The sequence below is a fragment of the Aquarana catesbeiana genome, linkage group LG04 (genome assembly GCF_042186555.1).
Source record: "Aquarana catesbeiana isolate 2022-GZ linkage group LG04, ASM4218655v1, whole genome shotgun sequence".
Taxonomy (NCBI): Eukaryota; Metazoa; Chordata; class Amphibia; order Anura; family Ranidae; genus Aquarana; species Aquarana catesbeiana.
The window spans coordinates 335,468,256-335,490,472 of record NC_133327.1 but is presented as its reverse complement, the minus strand read 5'-3'; the positions used below and the strand labels follow the sequence as shown (position 1 = coordinate 335,490,472).

Here is a 22,217-nt window from a genome sequence, read left to right as displayed (position 1 = left end):
AACACCAGGATAAGAAGGACTTCTTTGCCAACCAGGATCCTTCCTGAGGTACGCCACAATGCAACCTGCCTAATCAACCATATGAGTCAAGAATAATATCCCTTACCCCTGAAAATAGCAGCAACCTCCACTGAAGAGCGAGGGGTAACAATTCCAGTGCTATTACTAGGAAAATTCGCCTGATAGAGGATAGGAGACATGCACAGAAGACCACATTACAGCAATAGCAAGAGGACCTATCTCCAGTTGATTTGGTCCCACTAAGGCCCTTGGGCTTCTATCCCTCCTAGAAGGAATCTACAGTAGGGATACAGCGTGTCTTGTCTGGTGAATACAGGACCCCCCAGTGATGGATACTTCCTTAAAAGGAACAAAAGAGGGGCACTTAAGTGCTAAACTCATTTTTCAATGTGGAGACCATCAGTGAGAGGATCTCAAAGGATATATCTTGATCGACCTAAAGGGGGATCCCCCAATGACTCGATAACTGTTCCTGAGAATAAATTCACTTTTCAGACAAGAGGATACACCCATTAGAAGGGACCTCCTGGAGTGCAGGGAAGGAACCATCCCATCTGGTTTCATAGACCAGTGAAAAACCTCTGGGATGTCTTGGTCCAAAGAAACCATCATGGTGTCTTGCCCAGAATCTAGACTCTCTAATACAGGAGGAGAAAAAAAAAGGCCAGAGAGATCATACTGTATGAGAAGGGGAGGCTGTGCTAAAAAGAGGGCCCACCAAAGGCTACTAACTAGATACCAGACAAAAAAAAGCTTCTAGGTTAGGTTTTCAAACATAAGGACATTTAATATTGCCCAAACTGCTAGAATTTAGGAACCGACTCTCTTCAGGAAAGGTCTCCTGAACAGGATTAGATGCTTGTAGGAGGACCTCAAAGCTAAAGCACAGAGCTCGGGATATTTGGTACAGACGTTCTGTGACACAAAGGCCTGCCTCTGTAACTAAGGAGTCAATTTTTATGGGATTGAACCCATTGTGACAGAGTTTGACAAATCATCACCAACACAAGACAGTCACTCCCATTAGTTCAAACTGGTATCTATGTAAGAAATGTAACTGCCTGCCAGTAAAATCCCTAAAGGTAAAAACAACAACAACCTATCTGAGTCATCCGTAGTTCAAAAACAGCCTCTTCAGAAGTTGTCTGTAAGGCCTCTGAATTGCAATTAGAGCTGATAATGGGCCCCAGCACACTCTGAGATGGAAGCCTAGAAGGGCCAGAGCATTGTGTTTTATAAGTAGGTGGTATATACTCTAGGATGAATGGTAGAAGAAAGCCTTAGTGTTAACACTTACCAAGGTGAAACCAGAGGTGGTGGGAAAATTAAAAAGTGCACAACTGTACAACAATTAAGTCCCTGTGCTTCAGCCCGACTAGCCTTACTCATAAAGGGGGTCTTGGGACATGGGTTACACTATAGGCTGAGCCACAGCTCGGGAATCATAAAACACTCTGTGGCTAACTATCTCACTACACATAGGTCTGAAAAGTGCCCAGTGCCCGAAAGTCATATTCCAGGCTTGCCCTGGAATCTTTCAGTCTAGTAGGATCTGGGTACAGCCATTAAAGATGTTGCTAAGGATATGCTGGTCTGGATAGCTGTGTGTAGAGACTAGATCAAGCAAGGATTGATTAGGGGCAACAAAAAAATTCCTAAAGTGTACCGAATATCTTGATTGAACACAGGAAAAAAACGCAAAGAAAAAATAAGAATGATGTGGCTAGCAAAATCTTTTGGGTTGCCTCATCAGTTTAGCACAGGGAAAATAAGTTGGTAAAGGGTGTAAGGTTGTTTGCAGAGTGCCTATAGACATTCAGTAATTTGGTAGCTTTTAATTATCTCATGCCTGTGACCACCATGAATAGATCAAACCAAAACGTGAAAGTGGGAGAATCCCTGTACGAGCATGTGCAGGTAAGCACCATTCACTTGCATTGTGGCTGTAGGTGCCAGGGATTTTATGCCTTAGCACATAGGAGTTGCTAAGTGTCTGTGTGCATGAATCCTAAAGCAAAAAAACTACTTGACCGAATCTGAAGGTCTTTAGTTGTGTGATCAGCATTAGAGGGAACCTGGAGCAGCGTTTTCTTCTAAAAAGGTAAGTACTGTATATCGTCCCTCCTAATCAACCTTTCCGGCAAAATAAAGCATCATTTTAGCCTTTTGCTATAGGTGTCCTTGAATTGTGGCCTAAACTATAATTTTTTTTATAACACATATTTTTGCAATTTACTGTTCCTATAACCAGCTTCTTACACAGCCTGCTTATTCTATTGAAAAGGAATATGCATTTATTACAGCAGACATATTTCACTGCTTTCCCCTAAAAGTGGAGATCCTAGGATTAATTGAACTTCTTGGGAGAGTAGGGCAGCTGTTGGTTGCATAATTATCTAGTTTAGAACTTTCCATGGATCCAAATATTTAGCTTTACAATTCTTTAGATGCTAATATTACCAGTTGAAATAATCAGATTTACATTGACTGTAATTATTAAATGTCCATAACCACAGTGTATATTTAAAAATGATGCTCATGATCTACATGCATTACTACAGTTTAAAAAAAAAACTGCACTATTAAGAGGTCAAATATCTGTCTACCCCACGGAGGCTGCACTACTCCATTAGTAATGTGTCATCTTTTGTTTGTATTTCAATATAATATGTAACAAGGTTAGTAAGACTGAAGTGTTTTAGGTATAAATAGACCCCATAACCACCTAAAAAATTGCAGGTAAAACACAAAATGACATTAACTATTTTAAATGCTTACAGTACTTGCAGTCTTTTTCCTTAATATAAACTATTTATGTACTGTAGCTAGCTGGGGAGAAGCAAAAGGGAATACTATGGGGTGTCAGTTGAGTGACAGCTCTGAGTCTGCTGGGGCTGCTGATATCACATCTAAGATGGCAGTGCCCCACAACAGTCTTGGGTCTTTTGGAGCTGTGCATGATCTCCCATGTAAGGATGCAACATTACATCATTCACAAGTGATTCAAATTAATTTAGTAAAATGATCTTAGAGCCTATTTCTCTGTTATCATACCAAGAATGTACTCCCAGACTTACCTTGCATCCAGTCGCAGCAGCTGCAGCTTTAAAACAAGCGTTGGCCTTTTCTTCTAAATCAACAAGGTCTTTGCGTGATGGTGCACGCAAATAAAATTCCAGCTCAGTGTATGATGGAATGATGTTAGGTTTCACACCACCATGTTTTATTACTCCTGAAAGAAGAATGAGTAAAAGTTGAAGCCACATGTCAGGATGTCATTTCACTCTGGTTAATTACTGGGAATACTGAATTTTACAAAGCAATCCACTTTAGCAACATAGCTATCGCTATACTTGCAGCTTCTAAACTTTTGTGTTATAGGACTAGACTCGGGTAAAATACATTTGGTAGTGCTTTATACTGACTTATGATCTTTTCATTTTATGGTACTTAGATCAATGCAAAGAATGCTATACAATGGTAATTCTTTACTAAGGTTCTTGTATGATGCTTGTATGTTCTTGTATGTAAGTCTAAACAGATCCCAAATTCAGTTACCACATGTTCCTCCTTTATTTGTGCCTCACACAATGAACCCCCTTCTCCCCCTCCTGGCACTGTAGCTCACAGTGGGAGGGTTTCAGTAGCAATAGCAGAGCCATCAATCCAGAAAACAATATGCAGGACTAAGTGTGGCCAGGTGCTCTTTGACAAGCTCAAAAATATGAATTGACAGTGTTATTGCTGATAGCCACACCCAGTGCAACATCTTTTGATCCCACTGTAGTACAAGCAGGCAAAGCCTACATGGTGGTGACACCGCTGCTTTCAATTCAGAAACAGCACAGGAGCGTTGTCACCCCATTACAGAAAGCTGCATGAGGTAGACTTCACTGCTTGGATTAACAAGTACTAGTGGAATCCTGCAAGGGACTAAGGGAAAATTGCAAGTGCTCTTACAATTAAAGTAGAACTATAGGCATTTTTCTTCATTTTGGATAGAACAAGGGAGGGTTATAACCCTTGTCAGATTTTTTCTCGCCATCTGTGTCCCATTGCGGAGATTTCCCTTCATCAACTGTCCCGTAGCCAAACAGGAAGTGGGAGGAAATCCTTGCACATTTGGGCAATTCCCTGGGGACCCCCAAGTCACCAGAACTAGTGTCCTCATTGGAAGATTTCTCCTCTATTACTTTTCTGAGGACAACCCAAAATATTAGTGGTAGTGGTATTTTCTTTTACTTTCATAATGGTAAACAGGACAGATAGAGAGGGTGAATCTCCTTAAAGCGGTGTTCCAGCCGCAAATTTTTTTTTTTTAAAGTCCGCAGCTACAAACACTGTAATAAGGCCACTTACCTGTCCAGGGAGCCCGCAATGTTGGCCCCCCGAGGCCGATCCGTCCATCGGATCGGGTGCAGGAGCCTCCATTCCAACTATGGGAAACCGGCAGTGGAGCCTTGCGGCTTCACTGCCGGTTTCCAACTGTGCATGCTCGAGTCGCGCGGTGCTTCGAGAATGGCCAGCTTGTCTTCTGGGACACACACAGGACCCAGAAGACAACGGGGGGCTCGCCGCAAAAGAGGACGTTATGGGCCACAGCCCGGCTGGTTCGGAAGTACTCTTAATACTTCCAAAAAAGGTACCAGAGAAAGAAAAAAAATGTTTTAAATATCCAAAAACGAGGGGTGGAGAGGTGGTCTTTTAAGACCACCTCTCAAAATTGAGTGGAACTCCGCTTTAAAGGGGTTGTAAACCTTTGTGTTTTTTCACCCTATGCATTAAGGTGAAAAAACTTCTTTCACTGACCGGCTCCCCCCCCCCCCCGTTTTACTCACCTGAGCCCGTTCGTTCCCTCGGCGGAGATGAGCTCTACCTCTCTGCCCGTTGTCTCAGCTCTTGATTGGATAGATTGATAGCAGCGCAGCCATTGGCTCCCGCTGCTGTCAATTAAATCCAATGATGTGGGTGCTGGGGGGCGGGGCAGAGTCCTGCATTCTGTGTGAATGTGCACAGAAGCAGGATTCGATAGCGCACCCGCACGGGTGTCCACCTTAGGAGAGCCTTCTCCAACATGGACACTCAATGTGGGGAGGAGCTACCAGCACCGCCGGGGACCCCAGAAGTAGAGGATCGGGCCCACTCTGTGCAAAACGAACTGCACAGTGGAGGTAAGTATGACATGTTTGTTATTTTTAAAAAGACAAAAACGAGGGTTTACAACCCCTTTAACAGGCACACAGACAGCAAAATAACTGACAAGCGTTCTAATTTATCTCTACTCTATCCAAAACTTTAAAAAGTTTTACCTTTAGTTATGCTGCAGCACATGTTTTCCAATTGTAGGCCATAGTTTTAAATGACAATTTTAACCTTAACAATCCTCTGTTAACCTCATATGCACATCCACTACTAATGCATATAAAGTGATCTCCCCATTACCGCCTACATCAGTGGGGACAATAAATCCAGACCAAAAAAAATCTCAAACAGCTCAAATCTCCCACAACTTTTTAAGACTGGGTTCTCACTGGAGAACGCAGGAGTCTGGTGTGTCTCCATTCACCGTTTCAGGTCCGATTTCAGCCCGAATTTATGGCTGGATTCAGACCTGAAATGGACCAAAAGATGGCACAGGACTCCTCTGCAATTCACACCAGAGCCGCTGTGGAGATATGTGAACCGGCTCTATAGAGAGCTGGTCACAATCTCCTGCTATGCGAATTGGATGCAGAGAAATCCACATCCAATTCGCAATAGTGTGAACCCAGCCTAAGGCAAGCAATATGGTTGCTTATGTTATGTGCAAGTTACTGCATGAAAATATCTATTTCATGCCACAGCCACCAATCTGGGCATGGCCAGCTATAGCCAAATAAATTCTCTGAATCCAAATATTCTTATACGAACCCTGCCAAATTCAACAATAAATACAAATACTGTAGTTGCACAGAAATTTTTCAGTCAATTCAGTGTTTAAGTCTGGTTACAGAAAACTGGAATCATTTTCATTAATAGTTTAGGGAAATTTCTGTTAGCAGCTTATAAATGTATAATATGCAGTGCCCATTTCCTGTAGAGTGAAAATAAATCAGAACATATCTTTTAAACAGTTCTCACCGTGAACTCTCCAGGTTGGTTTCATTTGCTGTCTTAAGACAGACAGATTGTTGTATGCAAGAATAGCAGCATCTAAAGCATTAATTCCTTCCCATGGGTATGCAGCAGCATGAGAAGCTTTTCCATAATATTTCACAGTCACACTAGGAAATAAAAGCCAGCTCTTAGCAACTATTTCTCTTTTTTTCTTCCTTTTTATGGTGCTTTAAGCTGAGCAGTACAGAAATGGAAATGGCAAAAACATAAAACAAATCTGTGAAGCTGTGATATTGCTATAAAATGGTTACACAGGATAGGTAATGTTTTCTAACTGTATACAGTATACACTCAAAGTGTTTGTTACCCCAGCATTTCAAATTCCTAATATGTACCATGTACTTGTATGAAAAAGTATCCTGTTCTCTTTGTATTGTTTTCTTTATGTGAAATCCCTGGTGCTCCCGCCAGTCCCTCTGCTTTCCAGTTAAAAACTGACCACACTATGCAGGACAGCCCACCGTGGTCAGTTCCCTAGCTGTGCTGGGACCTCAGCCCGCTCTCCTTTAGCCCGGGTTCACACTATAACGGGCTGCGGATAGCACAGGAGCGCTGTGCGTCCCTGTTCCCCATTTCAGGGACGAATCAGGGCCAATTCTATGCCTGAATTCGGCCCTGAAACGCAGCCAAAGACGCACATCGTTTTTGTGCAGTGCGCTCCGCAGCCGCCCCGGAGATATGTGAACCGGCTCCATAGGGAGCCGGTCACATTCTCCTACTATGCGAATTAAATGTGGGGAAACGCACATCTAATTCGCATAGGTGTGAACCCGGGCTTAATGATCAGACTTGTCCTGACACACCTCCCCAGCACAACCTTTCACTGGGAAGATCAGTGTGCTGCTGCTTCTCCTCCCCCCAGCTCTTATACAGCTGAGAACAGAGGAAACGGGGAATGTGATCTTTTATAAAAATAGGGGGAAAAAAAGGCCTCTATATATCTATACACAAATGTTTGCCTTTCATTTCAATTTTAAACTGAATTGGTTGTTTTACAAAGTGATCGTTTACAATCCCTTTAATTGATGTGCTTACTTACCTAAAACTGAAAATCCCGTTCCCTATGGAATAACCTTCTACAAGTCTTAAAATAGAAGTATAGTGGACTTCACTGCTTGGATCAACAAGTACTAGTGAAATCCTGCAGGAGACTAAGGCTACTTTTACACTGGGGCGGGGGCGCTAGCGGTAAAGCGCCGCTAGTTTTAGCGGCGCTTTACCGATGTTATAGCGGTGCTTTTTCGGCTGCTAGAGGGATGCTTTTAACCCATGCTAGCGGCCGAGGAAAGGGTAAATGCGCCCGAAAAGCGCCACTGCCGAAGAGCTTTGTAGATGCTTCGGCAGTGGTGCCCATTGATTTCAATGGCAGGGGTGGTTTAGGAGCAGTGTATACACCGCTCCCACACCACCCCAAAGATCCTACTTGCAGGACTTTTTTTCATGTCCTGCAAGCGCACTGCCCCAGTGTGAAAGCACTCGGGCTTTCACACTAGGGCTGCAGAAGAGGCAGTTTACAGGCGCATGTTTTAGCGCAAAAAAGCCTGTAAAACGCTTCAGTGAGAAAATAGCCTAAGGGAAAACTGCAAGTGCTGATGCACTTACAATTAAAATGATTGTAAGGGTTTGTTTTTTTTTAATTTAAAATAACAAACATATCATACTTACCTCCACTGTGCAGCTCGCTTGGCACAAAGTGGCCCCGATCATCCTCTTCTGGGGTCCCTTGGCGGCTCTCGTGGCTCCTCCCCGCATCAGATAACCCTCTCGGGGAAGCGATTCCCCAAGGGGGTTACCTTGCGGGCACACTCCTGAGTCCAGCATTCGGCGTCCATAGCCGCCAAATGTATGACTCGGCCCTGCCCCCCCGATGCTCGTGTCATTGGATTTGATTGACAGCAGCGGGAGCCAATGGCTGTGCTGCTATCAATCTAGCCAATCAGGACATGAGACACCAGCTAGAGCTGATGTGCTCATCCCCGGCGCGAGAAAAAGAGGGTTCAAGTAAAAAAAACGGGGGGCACTGGGGGGCTGCTGCACTGCAAGAGGTTTTTCACCTCAATGAAAAACGACGAAGGTTTACAACCCCTTTAAATAAAAACTATAGGCAATTTTTTTTTTCATTTTGGATAGAGCAAGGGAGAGTTATAACCCCTGTCACATTTTTTTTTTTTTTGCCATTTGTTTCCCATTGTGGAGATTTCCCTTCACTTCCTAATCCATAGCCAAACAGAAAGTGAGAGAAAATCCCTGCAAATGAAGGCAATTCCTTGGGGACCCCCAGGTAACCAGAACTAGTGTTCCCATTGGAAGATTCCCCCGCTGCACATTAAAGGTTTTTTACCTTAATGCAGAGAGCGCATTAAGGTAAAAAAAACCTGGAGCCTTTACAACCACTTTAACCTACAGTAAATGTGTCTTTTAAATGATAAAGATGCATTCATATTGTACTGTGATGTTTAATTAGATCTTTAAATGTAATATATTGCAGCTTCTCAGTCCCTAAATGTGGTGGCTGCAGTTTTTTTTTTCAGGCTTCTTTTAGGCTGGGTTGACACCTATGCAAATTGTATGTGGGTTTTGCCGCATCCAATTCGCATAGCAGGAGAATGTGACTGGCTCCCTATGGAGCTGGTTCACATATCTCTGGGGCAGCTGCGGAGCACACTGCACAGATACGCTGTGAGTCTTTGGCTCCGTTTCAGGGCCGAATTCAGGCAAAGATTCGGCCCTGATTTATCCCTGAACCGGAGAATGGGGACACACAGCGTTCCTGTGCGATCCGCAGCCAGTTCCAGTGTGAACCGAGCCTTAGATAAGTTCCACCTGCTAATCCTGCAAATAACATACTGCCTTTGTTGGAGTGGCTATATTTACTGAATCCACTGTATCTATAGAGGGAGCATTGACTGCAACCCAGCTGGGTTTCAAACATGTCTTCATCTTTACATGGGTTGATGGGGGATTAGTAGTTTCCAAAAGGAAGATGGCATAGTCTGTGATTATAGTTCTGCCCACAGGAAGTGAAAAACACACCGCATTTCTGGCAAGATCGACAGGCATTTTCTGTATTTGCTGAAAAGGTTCTTAGCCTGAAAGATTAAAACCAATGCAGTCACCTTATCTAATGACGGGTAAGCGAATTACATTTTTGTTCTTGGGTTAAACTTAAGAAATGTAAGGAATTTGGCCGTACATCTGAAAAGAGTAATATCTATTCAAACCAAAGTGAAAAGATAAAAAGGAACAATCTTTTTTCTCTGCTTGCATTGTAAAAATGTCATCTAAGTTAGGGTTGTCACCTCATCCCTTTAACCACTTTACAACTGCTCCATAGCAGATTTACTGCTACAGGGCAGCCGCTCTGTGCAGAATCACCTGATCACTGCCGATCGTTCGGTACTCTGACAGAATGACAGACTGCCTATGTAAACAAGGCAGACTGTCATTCTGTAAGTACAGAAGACATGGATCCTGTGTTCCTGTGAAACAGGAAAACCAATTCATGTCTTCAAGTAGTAAAAGCACCTCCCCCACAGTTAGTAAGCACTACCTATGCACACTTTTAACCCTTTGATCGCCCCTGATGTTAACGCCTTCCCTGCCAGTGTCATTAGTGCAGTGAGAGTGCATATTTTTAGCACTGATTACTGTAATAATGTCACTGGTCCCCAAAAAAGTGTCGAAAGTGTCAGTTAGGTGTCTGATTTGTCCGCCGCAATATCACAGTCCCGCTATAAGTCGCTGATCGGTGTCATTACTAGTAAAATAAATAAATAAATAAAATCTCATAGTTTGTAGATGCTGCAATTTTTGCGCAGACCAATCAATATACACTTATTAGGATTTTTTTACCAAAAATATGTAACAGAATACATATTGACCTAAACTGATGAGGAAATTTGACTTTTTTTTCATTTTTTATTGCATGTTTTATAGCAGAAAGTAAGAAAAATTGTCGGTCTTTTTTTGTTTCTAGTGCAAAAAATAAAAACTGCAGAGGTGATCAAATACCACCAAAAGAAAGCTCTATTTGTGGGAAAAAAAGGACATACATTTCTGTTGGGTACATGACCGTGCAATTATCAGTTAAAGCAACGCAGTGCCATATCGCAAAAAATGGCCTGGTCATGAAGGGGGGTAAATCTTCCAGAGCTAAAGTGGTTAAAACCGAACACATATTAACCACTTCCCACAAATCGCCGTACCTGTACATCGGTTTGAGGAAGTGGATGTATCAGGACGAAGCCTGCAGCTGCAGGCTTCACCCCAGTACTGTTTTTTAGAGTGGGCGGTAGACTATCTGGTGATAACGGCCAATGAGGCTCAGCAGCTACTTGGACGTGCCCCCACTCCCGCCGCCTTCCACCCGGGTCTCCCATCCCACCGGGAGACCCGAGCCACCAGCCGACACGTACGCTGGCTGGCAAAAGACTCGAACAAAGCTGGAATTGGCTCTCCAATGTAAAAACCCGGAAGCAACGTCACAATGTCACTTCTGGTTTACTCAGCTGGCAAGGGTGCCAATTTAAAAAAATCTACAGTATTCAGAAACGCCAATTTTGGAGTTTTGAATACTCTTGGGTACTTTTAGAACCCCGGTCTCTCCATAAAGAGTACCTGTCACTGCCTATTACTGTTACTGTGAAAGGGATGTTTACATTCCTTGCGACAGAAAAAAAAGTGATCAGATTTTTTTAATTTTTTAAAGAAACAGTGTAAAACCAAAAAATAAATAAATAAGAAAAAAATTTTTTACATTTTTTAAAGCGCCTCCGTCCCTGCATGCTCGCGCACCAAAGAAAATGCATACATGAGTCGCGCCCGCAAATGTAAACAGTGTTTAAATCACACATGTGAGGTATGCCCTCGATCGTCAGAGCGAGAACAATAATTCTAGCAAAACACCTTGTCTGTAACTCTAAACAGGTAATCGTTAAAAATGTTTAAAGCGTCGCCTATGGAGATTTTTAAGTACCAGAGTTTGTCGCCTTTCCACGAGTGCACACAATTTTAAACTATAACATAGGTATCTAGTTACTCTACATAACATCATCTATCACAATATATAAAAAAATTGGGCTAACTTTACTGTTTAGTTTTTTAACATCAGAGAAGAGTATTTTTTCCTCAAAAATTGCATTTGAATGTCTACTACGCAAATACCGTGTGACATAAAATATTGCAACGACCGCCATTTTATTCTCCTGAGTCTTTGCTAAAAAAATATATATAATGTTTAGGGGTTTCTAGCAAAAAATATTGATTTTAACTTGTAAACAACAAATGTTAAAAATAGGCTTGGTCCTTAGTAGTTAATTACACCGAGGCAAATTTAATGCGGATAAGTGAGTTTAATTACCACCTTAATCAGCCACAGAACCTGTGCAATTAATATGTGTTCAGTTTTAAAAGGATGAGGTGGCAACCCTAATCTAGGTTCAGAAATATTTGTTTGCATTAAGATCGTCATCTGTACTGGCAGATTTAGATCTATTTTGGAAACTGATCAGCAACCTGACCTCTGTGTAGCCAGCTTTGAAAATCCATGTATAATCTTTCCTGAGAATAAATTCCATGCACCAGAAATGAGCTGACCTCATTCAGAGGAAATGGTTCAGGAAGTGTTTGCTTTGCTCTAGTTCGTAAAGCTGGGGGAATTTGAAATGCTTATGTTTCTATAAAGGGTGCTGAATATGTTCTGCATACAGAATGAAGAAGGAAATTGAAGGAAAATCTAAAACTTCAAAAACTTTAGTAGTATACTTTACAATACCACAATGAATGAGCAAAATTCTCAATATTTCCTTAAAATGACTGCAAGATATAAACATGTGCTTTCTAAACACTTACTGGTGACATAAGACCTATTTTTATGTATGCTTTACTCACTCATGTACGGCAATATCAGGCAGATAGGCTGCATCATCCTGAGCAGGGTGTGCCATGAAAACTATGTCCACATCTTCAAAGGCACCAGCCTTTATAAGGTCAACTTTACCTCCACCTTCTTCCTCCGCAGGAGTTCCCAATACTGTAATCTAGGGGAAAAAGGTGAAAAACATTTGGTTGCACACACACATATATATATATATACATATACACACACACACACACACACATTATATATATATATATATATATATATAAACACTGTATTTACACTATAAAAATGAATAAAAAACCAAGCGCTGATGTGGATAGATATGTGTGATATAAATAAATTGTGCTTAAAAATATATATATACCAATATAGTTAGTGCTATGAAAAAATCAGTAAATTAAAGCTGCTATCAATATAGGGTGATCAGATAACCAAACAAATAGTACTAAGTATAAAATTGAAGCGCTTTAAATAAATAGTGCACAATATGCTGCTGCGACTAAGCTTAAATCCAGGAATAAAAAATGCATACATGTGAATAAAATAAATAATTATGGTGCCAATACATGTGTTAAAATTGCCAAAATACAATGTCCAGGCAGAGATAAATAGTGGGAGAAAGTAAAAATAATTAAACAGTTCCTTCCCTTAATCCAGATTGATTGACTCACTGGGTTAGATCGTTTGTATCAGGATATTTAGTTTTTCTTGCATCCTACTTCAGCCATTATACTGCTGGTGATTCGGCTCTCAGGATAAAGGTTTTATGCAAAGCAAGCAAAGAAAAAATAGATCACTGTGCAGTGAACTTACTAGATAGTACATAAGCAAAACAGGGACAAGAGATACACTCACAAACTCCCGGTCTATTAGAAGCATTCAAATAAGCAGATTGCAGTCAGCCGCTGTGGACGAGGTTTCCCATAGAGAAACAGCTGCTGTTAACCTTCAGGTGTATTGCAGCACTGAACGTCCTAAGCTCCTCCCACGCGTTACATCACTGACACGTGACTTTTTCAAGGATCACTGACACGTGACTTTTTCCTTGAAAAAGTCACGTGTCAGTGATGTAACGCGTGGGAGGAGCTTAGGACGTTCAGTGCTGCAATACACCTGAAGGTTAACAGCAGCTGTTTCTCTATGGGAAACCTCGTCCACAGCGGCTGACTGCAATCTGCTTATTTGAATGCTTCTAATAGACCGGGAGTTTGTGAGTGTATCTCTTGTCCCTGTTTTGCTTATGTACTATCTAGTAAGTTCACTGCACAATGATCTATTTTTTCTTTGTTTGTTTTGCATAAAACCTTTATCCTGAGAGCCGAATCACCAGCAGTATAATGGCTGAAGTGGGATGCAAGAAAAACTAAATATCCTGATACAAACGATCTAACCCAGTGAGTCAATCAATCTGGATTAAGGGAAGGAACTGTTTAATTATTTTTACTTTCTCCCACTATTTATCTCTGCCTGGACATTGTACTCAGAGTGTCATTATTATTTTATTTATACTCACCGTCACATCACCAATTTGAAGATTTATTTTGGCAATTTTAACACATGTATTAGCACCATAATTATTTATTTATTTTATTCACATGTATGCATTTTTTATTCCTGGATTTAAGCTTAGTCGCAGCAGCATATTGTGCACTATTTATTTAAAGCGCATCAATTTTATACTTAGTACTGTATTTACACTACTGTGAAAAAGTTTTAGGCAGGTGTGAAAAAAATGCTGTAATAGTTTATTTTTATCAATTAAAATGAACAGATGAGAACAGATGAACAGAAGAGAAACCTAAATCAAATCAATATTTGGTGTGACCACCCTTTGCCTTCGAAATGGCATCAATTCTTCTAGGTACACTTGCACACAGTTTTTGAAGGAATTCGGCAGGTGGGTTGTTCCAAACGTCTTGGAGAACTAACCACAGATCTCCTGTGGATGTAGGCAGCTTCAAATCCTTCTCTCTCTTCATGTTATCCCAGACAAACTCGATGATGTTGAGATCAGGGATCTGTAGGGGCCAAACCATCACTTCCAGGACTCCTTGTTCTTCTTTACATTGAAGATAGTTCCTAATGACATTGGCTGTATGTTTGGGGTCATTGTTCTGCTGCAGAATACATTTTGGGCCAATCACACACCTGCCTGATGGTATGGCATGATGGATAAGTATCTGCCTGTATTTTTTCGCATTGAGGACACCATTGATCCTCACCAAATCTCAAACTCTATGGGGTTTATTTACTAAAGGCAAATCCACTTTGCACTACAAGTGCACTGAAAGTGCAGTTGCTGTAGATTTGAGGGGGACATGCAAGGAAAATAAAAAACAGCATTTTTGCTTGTATGATGCATGATTTGATGATAAAATCAGCAGAGCTTGCCCCCATTTCAGATCTTCCCCTCAGATCTACAGCAACTGCACTTCCAAGTGCACTTGTAGTGCAGAGTGGATTTGCCTTTAGTAAACCAACCCCCATGCGCAGAAATGCAGCCCCAAACTTGCAAGAAACATCCACCATGCTTTACTGTTGCCTGCAGACACTCATTTATATATTGCTCTCCAGGCCTTCAGCAAATAAACTGCCACCTGCTACAGTCAAATATTTCAAATTTTGACTCATCAGTCCAGAACACCTGCTGCCATTTTTCTGCACCCCAGTTCCTATGTTTTCATGCATAGTTGAGTCACTTAATCTCTTTCCACGTCAGAGGTGTGGCTTTTGTGCCTCAATTCTGCCATAAAGACCACTTCCAGCCAGACTTCTCAGGACAGTAGATGGGTGTACCTGGGTGCTATTGGTTTCTGCCAATTCTGTGCTGATGGCACCACTAGACATCCTCTGATGTTGAAGGGAGGTAAGCATGATGTGTCTTTCATCTGCTACATTAAAGTGTTACTAAATCTAGGACCCTGCATTCACAATATCTGGTCTCCCGCAGTACACAGAACATGGAAATAAAATGTATTTAGTAAACAAACTGCTAAATACCTTTTCTCATCAGCAGTTAGAGCAGTCTCATGACTTCTATCAGTGTCCAGCCAAGCACTGGTTAAAGCTTGTAGGAGGAGTTTTCTGACTGTCTTATTTGATTGCAAGACCCCTGACCCTCTGTCTGGACAGTGCTGATTGGCCCTGTGCTGATCACATGTATCCTCCCAAGAAAAAAAAATACCTCTCTAGCAATACACATCAAACTGAGCATGTGCAGCCTGACTCCATAGACTCTGTGTTACCAGAATATTATTAGGAGTCAGTAGACAGAGGGGAGAGTCAGAGAAGCCAGGATCAAACAGCATTTATACACAATGTGAAGGATTAACCCCTTAGGTTCCACAAACAAGCAAGCTTTACTGCATACACAGACTGAGTTTACTGTTGTGAGTTTAGTAACACTTTAAGTTTCCTTGGTCAACCTTGGTACATTGTGAAACCCCAGTCTGCTTTGAAATCTTTTCCTGGGATATACCTTGCTGATGCAGTATAACTATCTTGTGTCTTGTTACTGTGCTCAGTCTTGCCTGTGACATGAAACTGTCTTCCACAATTTCACCTTAGTGGCAGAGTTTTGGTGTTCCTCACCCAGTTTCAAGCCTCCTACACAGCTTTTTCAGTTTGACTGTGTTTCAACCTAAATATGAAATTGATGATCATTGGCACCTGCTTGGTATAATTGGTTAATAGGGGTGCAAAGGATCAAAAAACTCACGGTTCGGATCGTTCCTCGGATCAGGAGTCACGGTTCGGATCATTTTCGGATCAACAAAAAAAAATCGCCCCCACTGTAATAATATATTAGCAGGGTATGGCAGAGTGTTGCAGGGTATTGGCGGGTATTGCAGAGTATTGACATAGTATTGGCAGGGTATGGCATAGTATTGGCGGGTAATGCAGAGTATTGTCAGAGTATGGCAGAGTATTGGCAGAGTATTGGCAGGGTATGGCAGAGTATGGCAGAGTATTGGAAGGGTATTGGCAGAGTATTGGCAGGGTATGGCAGAGTATTGGCACTGCTGCCATCCGATCTCTCCCCTCCACTGCACAGATCAGTACACAGAGGGGAACCGGCATGACATGACGCCGGTTTGTTTACAAGTGATCGCTCCGTCATTTGACGGAGCGATCACGTGGTAAACGGCCGCTGGGTGTACCAAGATGGCCGCCGCTCCGGAGCTAGGCTGAAGCCACGCATGTGTACCAATCCGAACAGGGTGAACCGTTCGGATCACTGACGATCCGTTGCACCCCTGTTGGTTAATCATACACCTGACTCTAATCCTACAAAATTGCTGACTTTGTGCAAGTGTGCAAAGTGTGCAAGTGTAAAAACTGATGCTGTTTTGAAGCCAAAAGTGTAGTCACACCAAATATTGATTTGATTTAGATTTTTCCCCTGCTCGCTCACTTTGTATTTTGTAAATTGATAAAAATAAACAATTCAAATATATATTTTTGAAAGCATTCTTACTTTACAGCATTTATTCACACCTGCCTAAAACCTTTGCACAGTACTGTGGTAAATTACAGGATGATTTGGATTTTTCTCTTTTATTTATTAACTTTTGTGTTAATTTATAAAAATAAACCATTAACACTTCTATTCCTGAAAGCATTCCTAATTTAAAAATGTTTGCACAGTAATATATATCATAAAAGATCTAGGATGTAAATTAAATTAAATAATTGAGGCACTTTTTTTTTCCCAAAAAAGTTTCTTATTAAACAATTTACATATGCAACATAGTATTGCGTGTTTCTTTAAAGCAATACAGTTATCACATGTGGAAAATTAAGGCACTTTTAGTATAGCTATCTTTGAAGGGACAAGGTCGTAAGAGATTATTAGATGTTGCCATTACTGAAACTCTACCCAGAATACTAGTTCCCTGTCTGTCATTATCGTGCTTGAAGACAAATAGAGATAGTACTGACACTCATTTACAACATATTTGTCCAGGACTACGACTAAAACATACTGAAGTCAGACATAGCCAGCCATCTAACATTTTCAGAAGGAGAACTGCAATGCAGCCCCCAAACTTTTCTAATAACAGTCACTTTAATTGCTCTCTCTCTTCTTCCAGCAACCTTCTCAAGTCACCACCCTCTGTTCCTCTGATACCTTTGAGGCCCTGCTGGTCTGACCAGGTTCTCTTTCTGCACATACCCAAAGGAATCCCTATTCACTACCAAAAAGGCTGCAAATCTTTGGGATACAAAATAGTCTGCCTTTCTGTAGGTATAAATGGAGACCAGTAACACCTGCCCAAGAGACGTTGGAAGCAGCAGTTTTGTAGCATCTAGCAGGCACAGCTAAGTAGAACATTTGGGAGAGTTGCTGAGGAAGAAAGAGCATTTGAAGGTTAACTGTACTGAAAGTACAACAATTCTTTAATCACTCCCCCCCCCCGGCCTATAGCAGAATGACGGGCGGGGCGGTGGTTCAGTTATGACTGGGCGTCATATGACGTCCAACAGGATAACATCTGACGGCGGCTCCTTACCACGTGATCAGCTGTGAACAATCACAGCGTGAACCAGGAAGTGCCGATAAAAGGCTTTCCTCGGTTCTCGCTGACAGGAAGAGATGATCGGCTGCTCTCCCTGTCAGGGGGGGGGTCTGTGCTGGTAATCAGCACATTGATTATCAGCACAGGCCCATCTGATGTGCCACCAGCAATGCCAATCAGTGCCCTTCAGCTGCCAGTCAGTGCCCCATCAGAAACGCCTGTCAGTGCCCATCAAAGTGCCAATCAGTGCCCCTAACAGTGCCAATCAGTGCCCACCACAGTGCCAATCAGTGCCCATCACAAACACCTGTCAGTACCCCATCATCAGTGCTGCCATCTATTAGTGTCCATCAGTGCCACCTGTCAGTGCCAATCAGTGCCGCCTATCAGTGCCCATCAGTGCCGCCTGTCAGTGCCCATCAGTGCCACCTATCAGTGCCCATCAGTGCTGCATATCAGTGCTGCTTATCGGTGCCCATCAGTGCCGCCTATCAGTGCCCATCAATTCTACATATCAGTGCTTCCTCATCAGTGCCACCTTATCAGTGCCAACTCATCAGTGCCCATCAGTGCCGCCTCATTAGTGCCCGTCAGTGAAGGAGAAAACAAAATTTTATAACAGAAACAAAGAAAACATTTTTTTTTTCAAACATTTCGGTCTTTCTTAGTTTGTTTAGCAAAAAATAAAAACCCCAGTGGTGATCAAATACCACCAAAAAAAAGCTCTATTTGTGGGAAGAAAATTATAAAAATTTAGTTTGAATACAGTGTTGCATCATCGCGCAATTGTCATTCAAAGTGCAACAGGAAAATTGTCCTGGGCAGGAAGGGGGGACTGTCCCCTGTATTGAAGTGGGTTAAGTATATCATTTGAACATAACTGATACATTTGATGATGCACCTTCTATTTAGGAGTGAGTGTGCACTATTTATTGTTAAATTGTATGAGAGAATCCACATTCTCTCTCTGCAATACCCTGATGTACCTTGGTAAAAAAAGCTCAACAGCACTTTTTTCACATTCTATGCTTCCTTGCCAGACTTGGATAAACAGTACACTTGCATCACATTTGATGTCTCTTCAATGCGCATACCCGGTTCTTATGCCGCGTACACACGAGCGGACTTTCCGGCATACTTGGCCCGGCGGACTCTGCAATCCGACCGTGTAAGCTTCGGCGGACTTTTTTCCCCCAAAAGTCTGCCGGACCTAGATTTGAAACATGTTTTAAATCTTTCTGTCGGACTCAGTTCCTGACGGAAAGTCAGTTCGTCTGTATGCTGGTCCGACGGAAAGCCCGCTCGTCTGTATGCTGGTCCGACGGACCAGATACGACGCAAGGGCAGGGTATTGCATATCGCGCTAATTTTCCTATTGCGGCGAGTGCGGGGCATACCAGGCCCTTAGGTCTGGTATGGATTATAAAGGGAAGCCCCTACGCTGAAAAAACGGCGTGGGGTCCCCCCTAAAATCCATACCAGACCCCGATCCGAGCACGCAGCCCGGCCGGTCCGTTGTGACTTATATAGGCGGAGACCCCGCCCCCTTATGCCGTCACAGTCCCTGGGCATGCTGGGACTGTGATGTTTTAGGGGGCGTGGTCAATATCACCCGGTGACCACGCCCCTAAAACGTCACAGTCCCAGTATGCCCAGGGACTGTGACGGCATAAGGGGGCGGGGTCTCCGCCTATATAAGTCACAACGGAGCGCTCAGAGAGCAGTCCAGCCTGGAGAAGAGGCCAGAGAGAGCGGAGAAGAACCAACCGGACGCCGGGAGAAGAGGAACCGGAGGGACCTCTGAAGCTGGGGGAAGACCCCCGAAGCCGGAGGAAGACTCCCCCTCGGAGCTGTTTAATAAATTATTTTAAAAACCTGTGTAGTGTGTTTTATTATTGACACTTTTTCCCTAGGTAAATGGGCAGGGGTACCATGTACCCCATACTCATTCACATAGGGTGGGGGGCCGGGATCTGGGGGCCCTCTTATTATAGGGGGCTCCCGGATTCCGATAAGCCCCCCGCCCGCAGACCCCGACAACCAACGGCCAGGGTTGTCGGGAAGAGGCCCTTGTCCTCATCAACATGGGGACAAGGTGTTTTGGGGTGGGGGGGGCCCTGCAGGGCGCCCCCTCCCCCAAAGCACCCACCCCCTATGTTGAGGGCATGCGGCCTGGTACGGTTCAGGAGGGGGGGCGCTCACTCGTCCCCACCACCTTTCCTGACCAGCCGGGCTGCGTGCTCGGATCATGTTCTGGTATGGATTTTAGGGGGGACCCCACGCCGTTTTTTCAAGGTAGGGGCTTCCCTTTATAATCCATACCAGACCTAAGGGCCTGGTATGACCCGCGACGGGGCTCGCAAGGTGTCAATCTCGACGATAAAAGCGGCAAGATTGACTTCCTTTTCTAGTCCCGTCGTACCCGAGTCACGTTCAAAATGAACGGACTTGTCCCTGTTTGGGCAAGTCTGTTCATTCTGAAAGTCCGCCGTAACTCCGGCGAAAGTCCGTCGGAAAGACGGGCGGACCCAGCCTGCCGGAAAGTCCGGTCGTGTGTAGGCATGTCCGTCCGTTGAGGTAGTCCGCCGGACAGTCCGGCGGAAAGACCGTCGGACCAATTCTGCTGCAAAGTCCGCTCGTGTGTACGAGGCATTAGTGTGGATTTCCCTGGTAATTCCAGGGCTAAAAACACACATGCTTTATTGCTAATGCAGGCTTTGCATGGTCAGACTATACTGATGCAGGTTGAGTAACAGGTCACAGTCAGATTCTCCAATGGATGTGCCAAAGGTCTCCAAACTGTGGCCCAGGGGCCAGATGCAACCCTTTGCTTGCTTCTATCTGGCCCTTGGGACATTATTCCCTCCACTGTCAGCTTCAGTAGGGGCATACTTCCTGGTAATGACACCACTGATGATGCACTATTCTTGCCACTGACACCATTGATGGGGCACTATTCCTCCCACTGACACCAATGATGGGGCACTATTTCTACTGACATAAATGATGGGGCACTATTCCTCCTACTGACACCAATGATGGGGCACTATCCCTCTTACTGACACCAATGCTGGGACACTATTCTTCCCACTAACACCATTGATGGGGCACTATTCTTGCCACTGACACCATTGATGGGGCACTATTCCTCCCAAGGACACCAATGATGAGGCACTATTCCTCCCACTGACACCAATGATGGGACACTATTCCTCCCACTGACACCAATAATCGGACACTAAATCTCCCAATGATACCAACGATTAGACATTGTTCACTCTCGCTAATGCCAGGACATTTTCTTCTCCTATTGCCCCCCCCCCCCTCCCCCTAAGGTTTGAAGGACAATAAATTGGCTCTTTGTTTATAAGTTTGGAGACCCTTGATCTATGCTAATGCAGGCTGAGTAACAGACCTCAGTCAGATTGTGCTTGAAGTGTTTAGCTTTCAAAGTCTCTCCTGTTTAATTTAAAACAGCCATTGTGGATTTTTGTATGCAGTTGCTTCCTGCCCCAGCTATTCAAATGCAGATGTAAAGGCTGGCCATACACAAGTAATATTTTTTCATTGAACTAGCGGGTTGAATGAAAGAAAATATCTTGATTCTCCCATCCACACACTAAATGTGGATGGGGGATTCCCTCCCACTGTGCTATTGTATTCTGACAGCGGAAAGACTCCCTCGCCATAAGAATGCACTGATCAGCACCATTATGCCTAAATCTAATTTTTCTCCTTATTGAGGCAGTCAGCCCTACCCTTGGATTGGTGCAATTGATGGCTCCTGCTTGCAATTGTACCTGGTGAAACCATGGCTAGCTGGTTAACTTCCCTTTAAAGAGATCTCTGAGAACACTGTTATTGAACCCTCCCTTGCTTATAGTACACATGGAAAAATAGCTGTAATTTTTATTTTTACCTCTGCCTGTCAACTAAAGTTTCCCAAATTTGCTATTGTATGGTTCTCCGGCCGATACTCATGTGTACGCACCTTGGCCAATTCCTGTAATTCTTGTATAAGAAGCATTGGTTCCCCATGGTATTTGAGGAAAAGGTCTCTTCAGATCAATTCTAGATACTAGATATTTAGGATGCTACTGATGGTAAGAATGCCCATCTTCCTCATTGGAAGAAGCCTAAGGAATAGGTTGCCGAGTTTCCCCCTGTGTTGGACCCATTAGAGACATTCTTCTCTCTCTACTTACCCACAAGCTGATGTTTCTAGTAACTTTCACCTCTGCAAGGGGAAAGTCTAAACTGGTCTACCTCTCAGCCAGTGCTTCTTCAGGGAGAGTAATTATTTTGTATTCCAGGTGGACCCTGTAAGGGTACATCAACTTTTTGCTCCTCCATCTCTAAGTGACTCGGTTTAGGGGGTGCTTTCTTAGTCTTTTTTTTTTTTTCAAATAACATTTTTATTGGTTGTCCCAATGAAAGAAACAGTACACGGGTACAAGTTTGAGTAAGAAAAAGGACAATGCATGAAAGAGCGCAGTGGCATTGAGAAGGGAGGAACCTTCTTCAAATTGTTGCATTATACATTTCAACTTCAATGGTGACAATGTTTTAGAACAACAGTAAGCAGTGCCTGAAAACTGGAATCATACATAACTTTGCATGGAGAGTATCCAAGAGGGGAT

The 22,217-nt window shown here is 43.1% G+C and overlaps 1 protein-coding gene across 2 annotated transcripts in view; it reads right to left on the bottom strand.

Annotated features, from left to right (window-relative positions):
• The window catches only part of PM20D2 (peptidase M20 domain containing 2), a 54,796-nt gene that overhangs the window by 12,215 nt on the left and 20,364 nt on the right, over positions 1 to 22,217 (bottom strand). For both annotated transcript variants that reach the window (XR_012243894.1, XM_073626924.1), the window contains exons 2-4: positions 12,067 to 12,215; positions 6,142 to 6,284; positions 3,099 to 3,253 (exon numbers count right to left, since the gene is read on the bottom strand). Coding sequence is in view for 1 of the 2 variants with exons in the window: in XM_073626924.1 (XP_073483025.1) it covers positions 3,099 to 3,253; positions 6,142 to 6,284; positions 12,067 to 12,215 (447 nt within the window). In the remaining variant the exon portion in view is untranslated. The remainder of the gene's footprint in view (positions 1 to 3,098; positions 3,254 to 6,141; positions 6,285 to 12,066; positions 12,216 to 22,217) is intronic.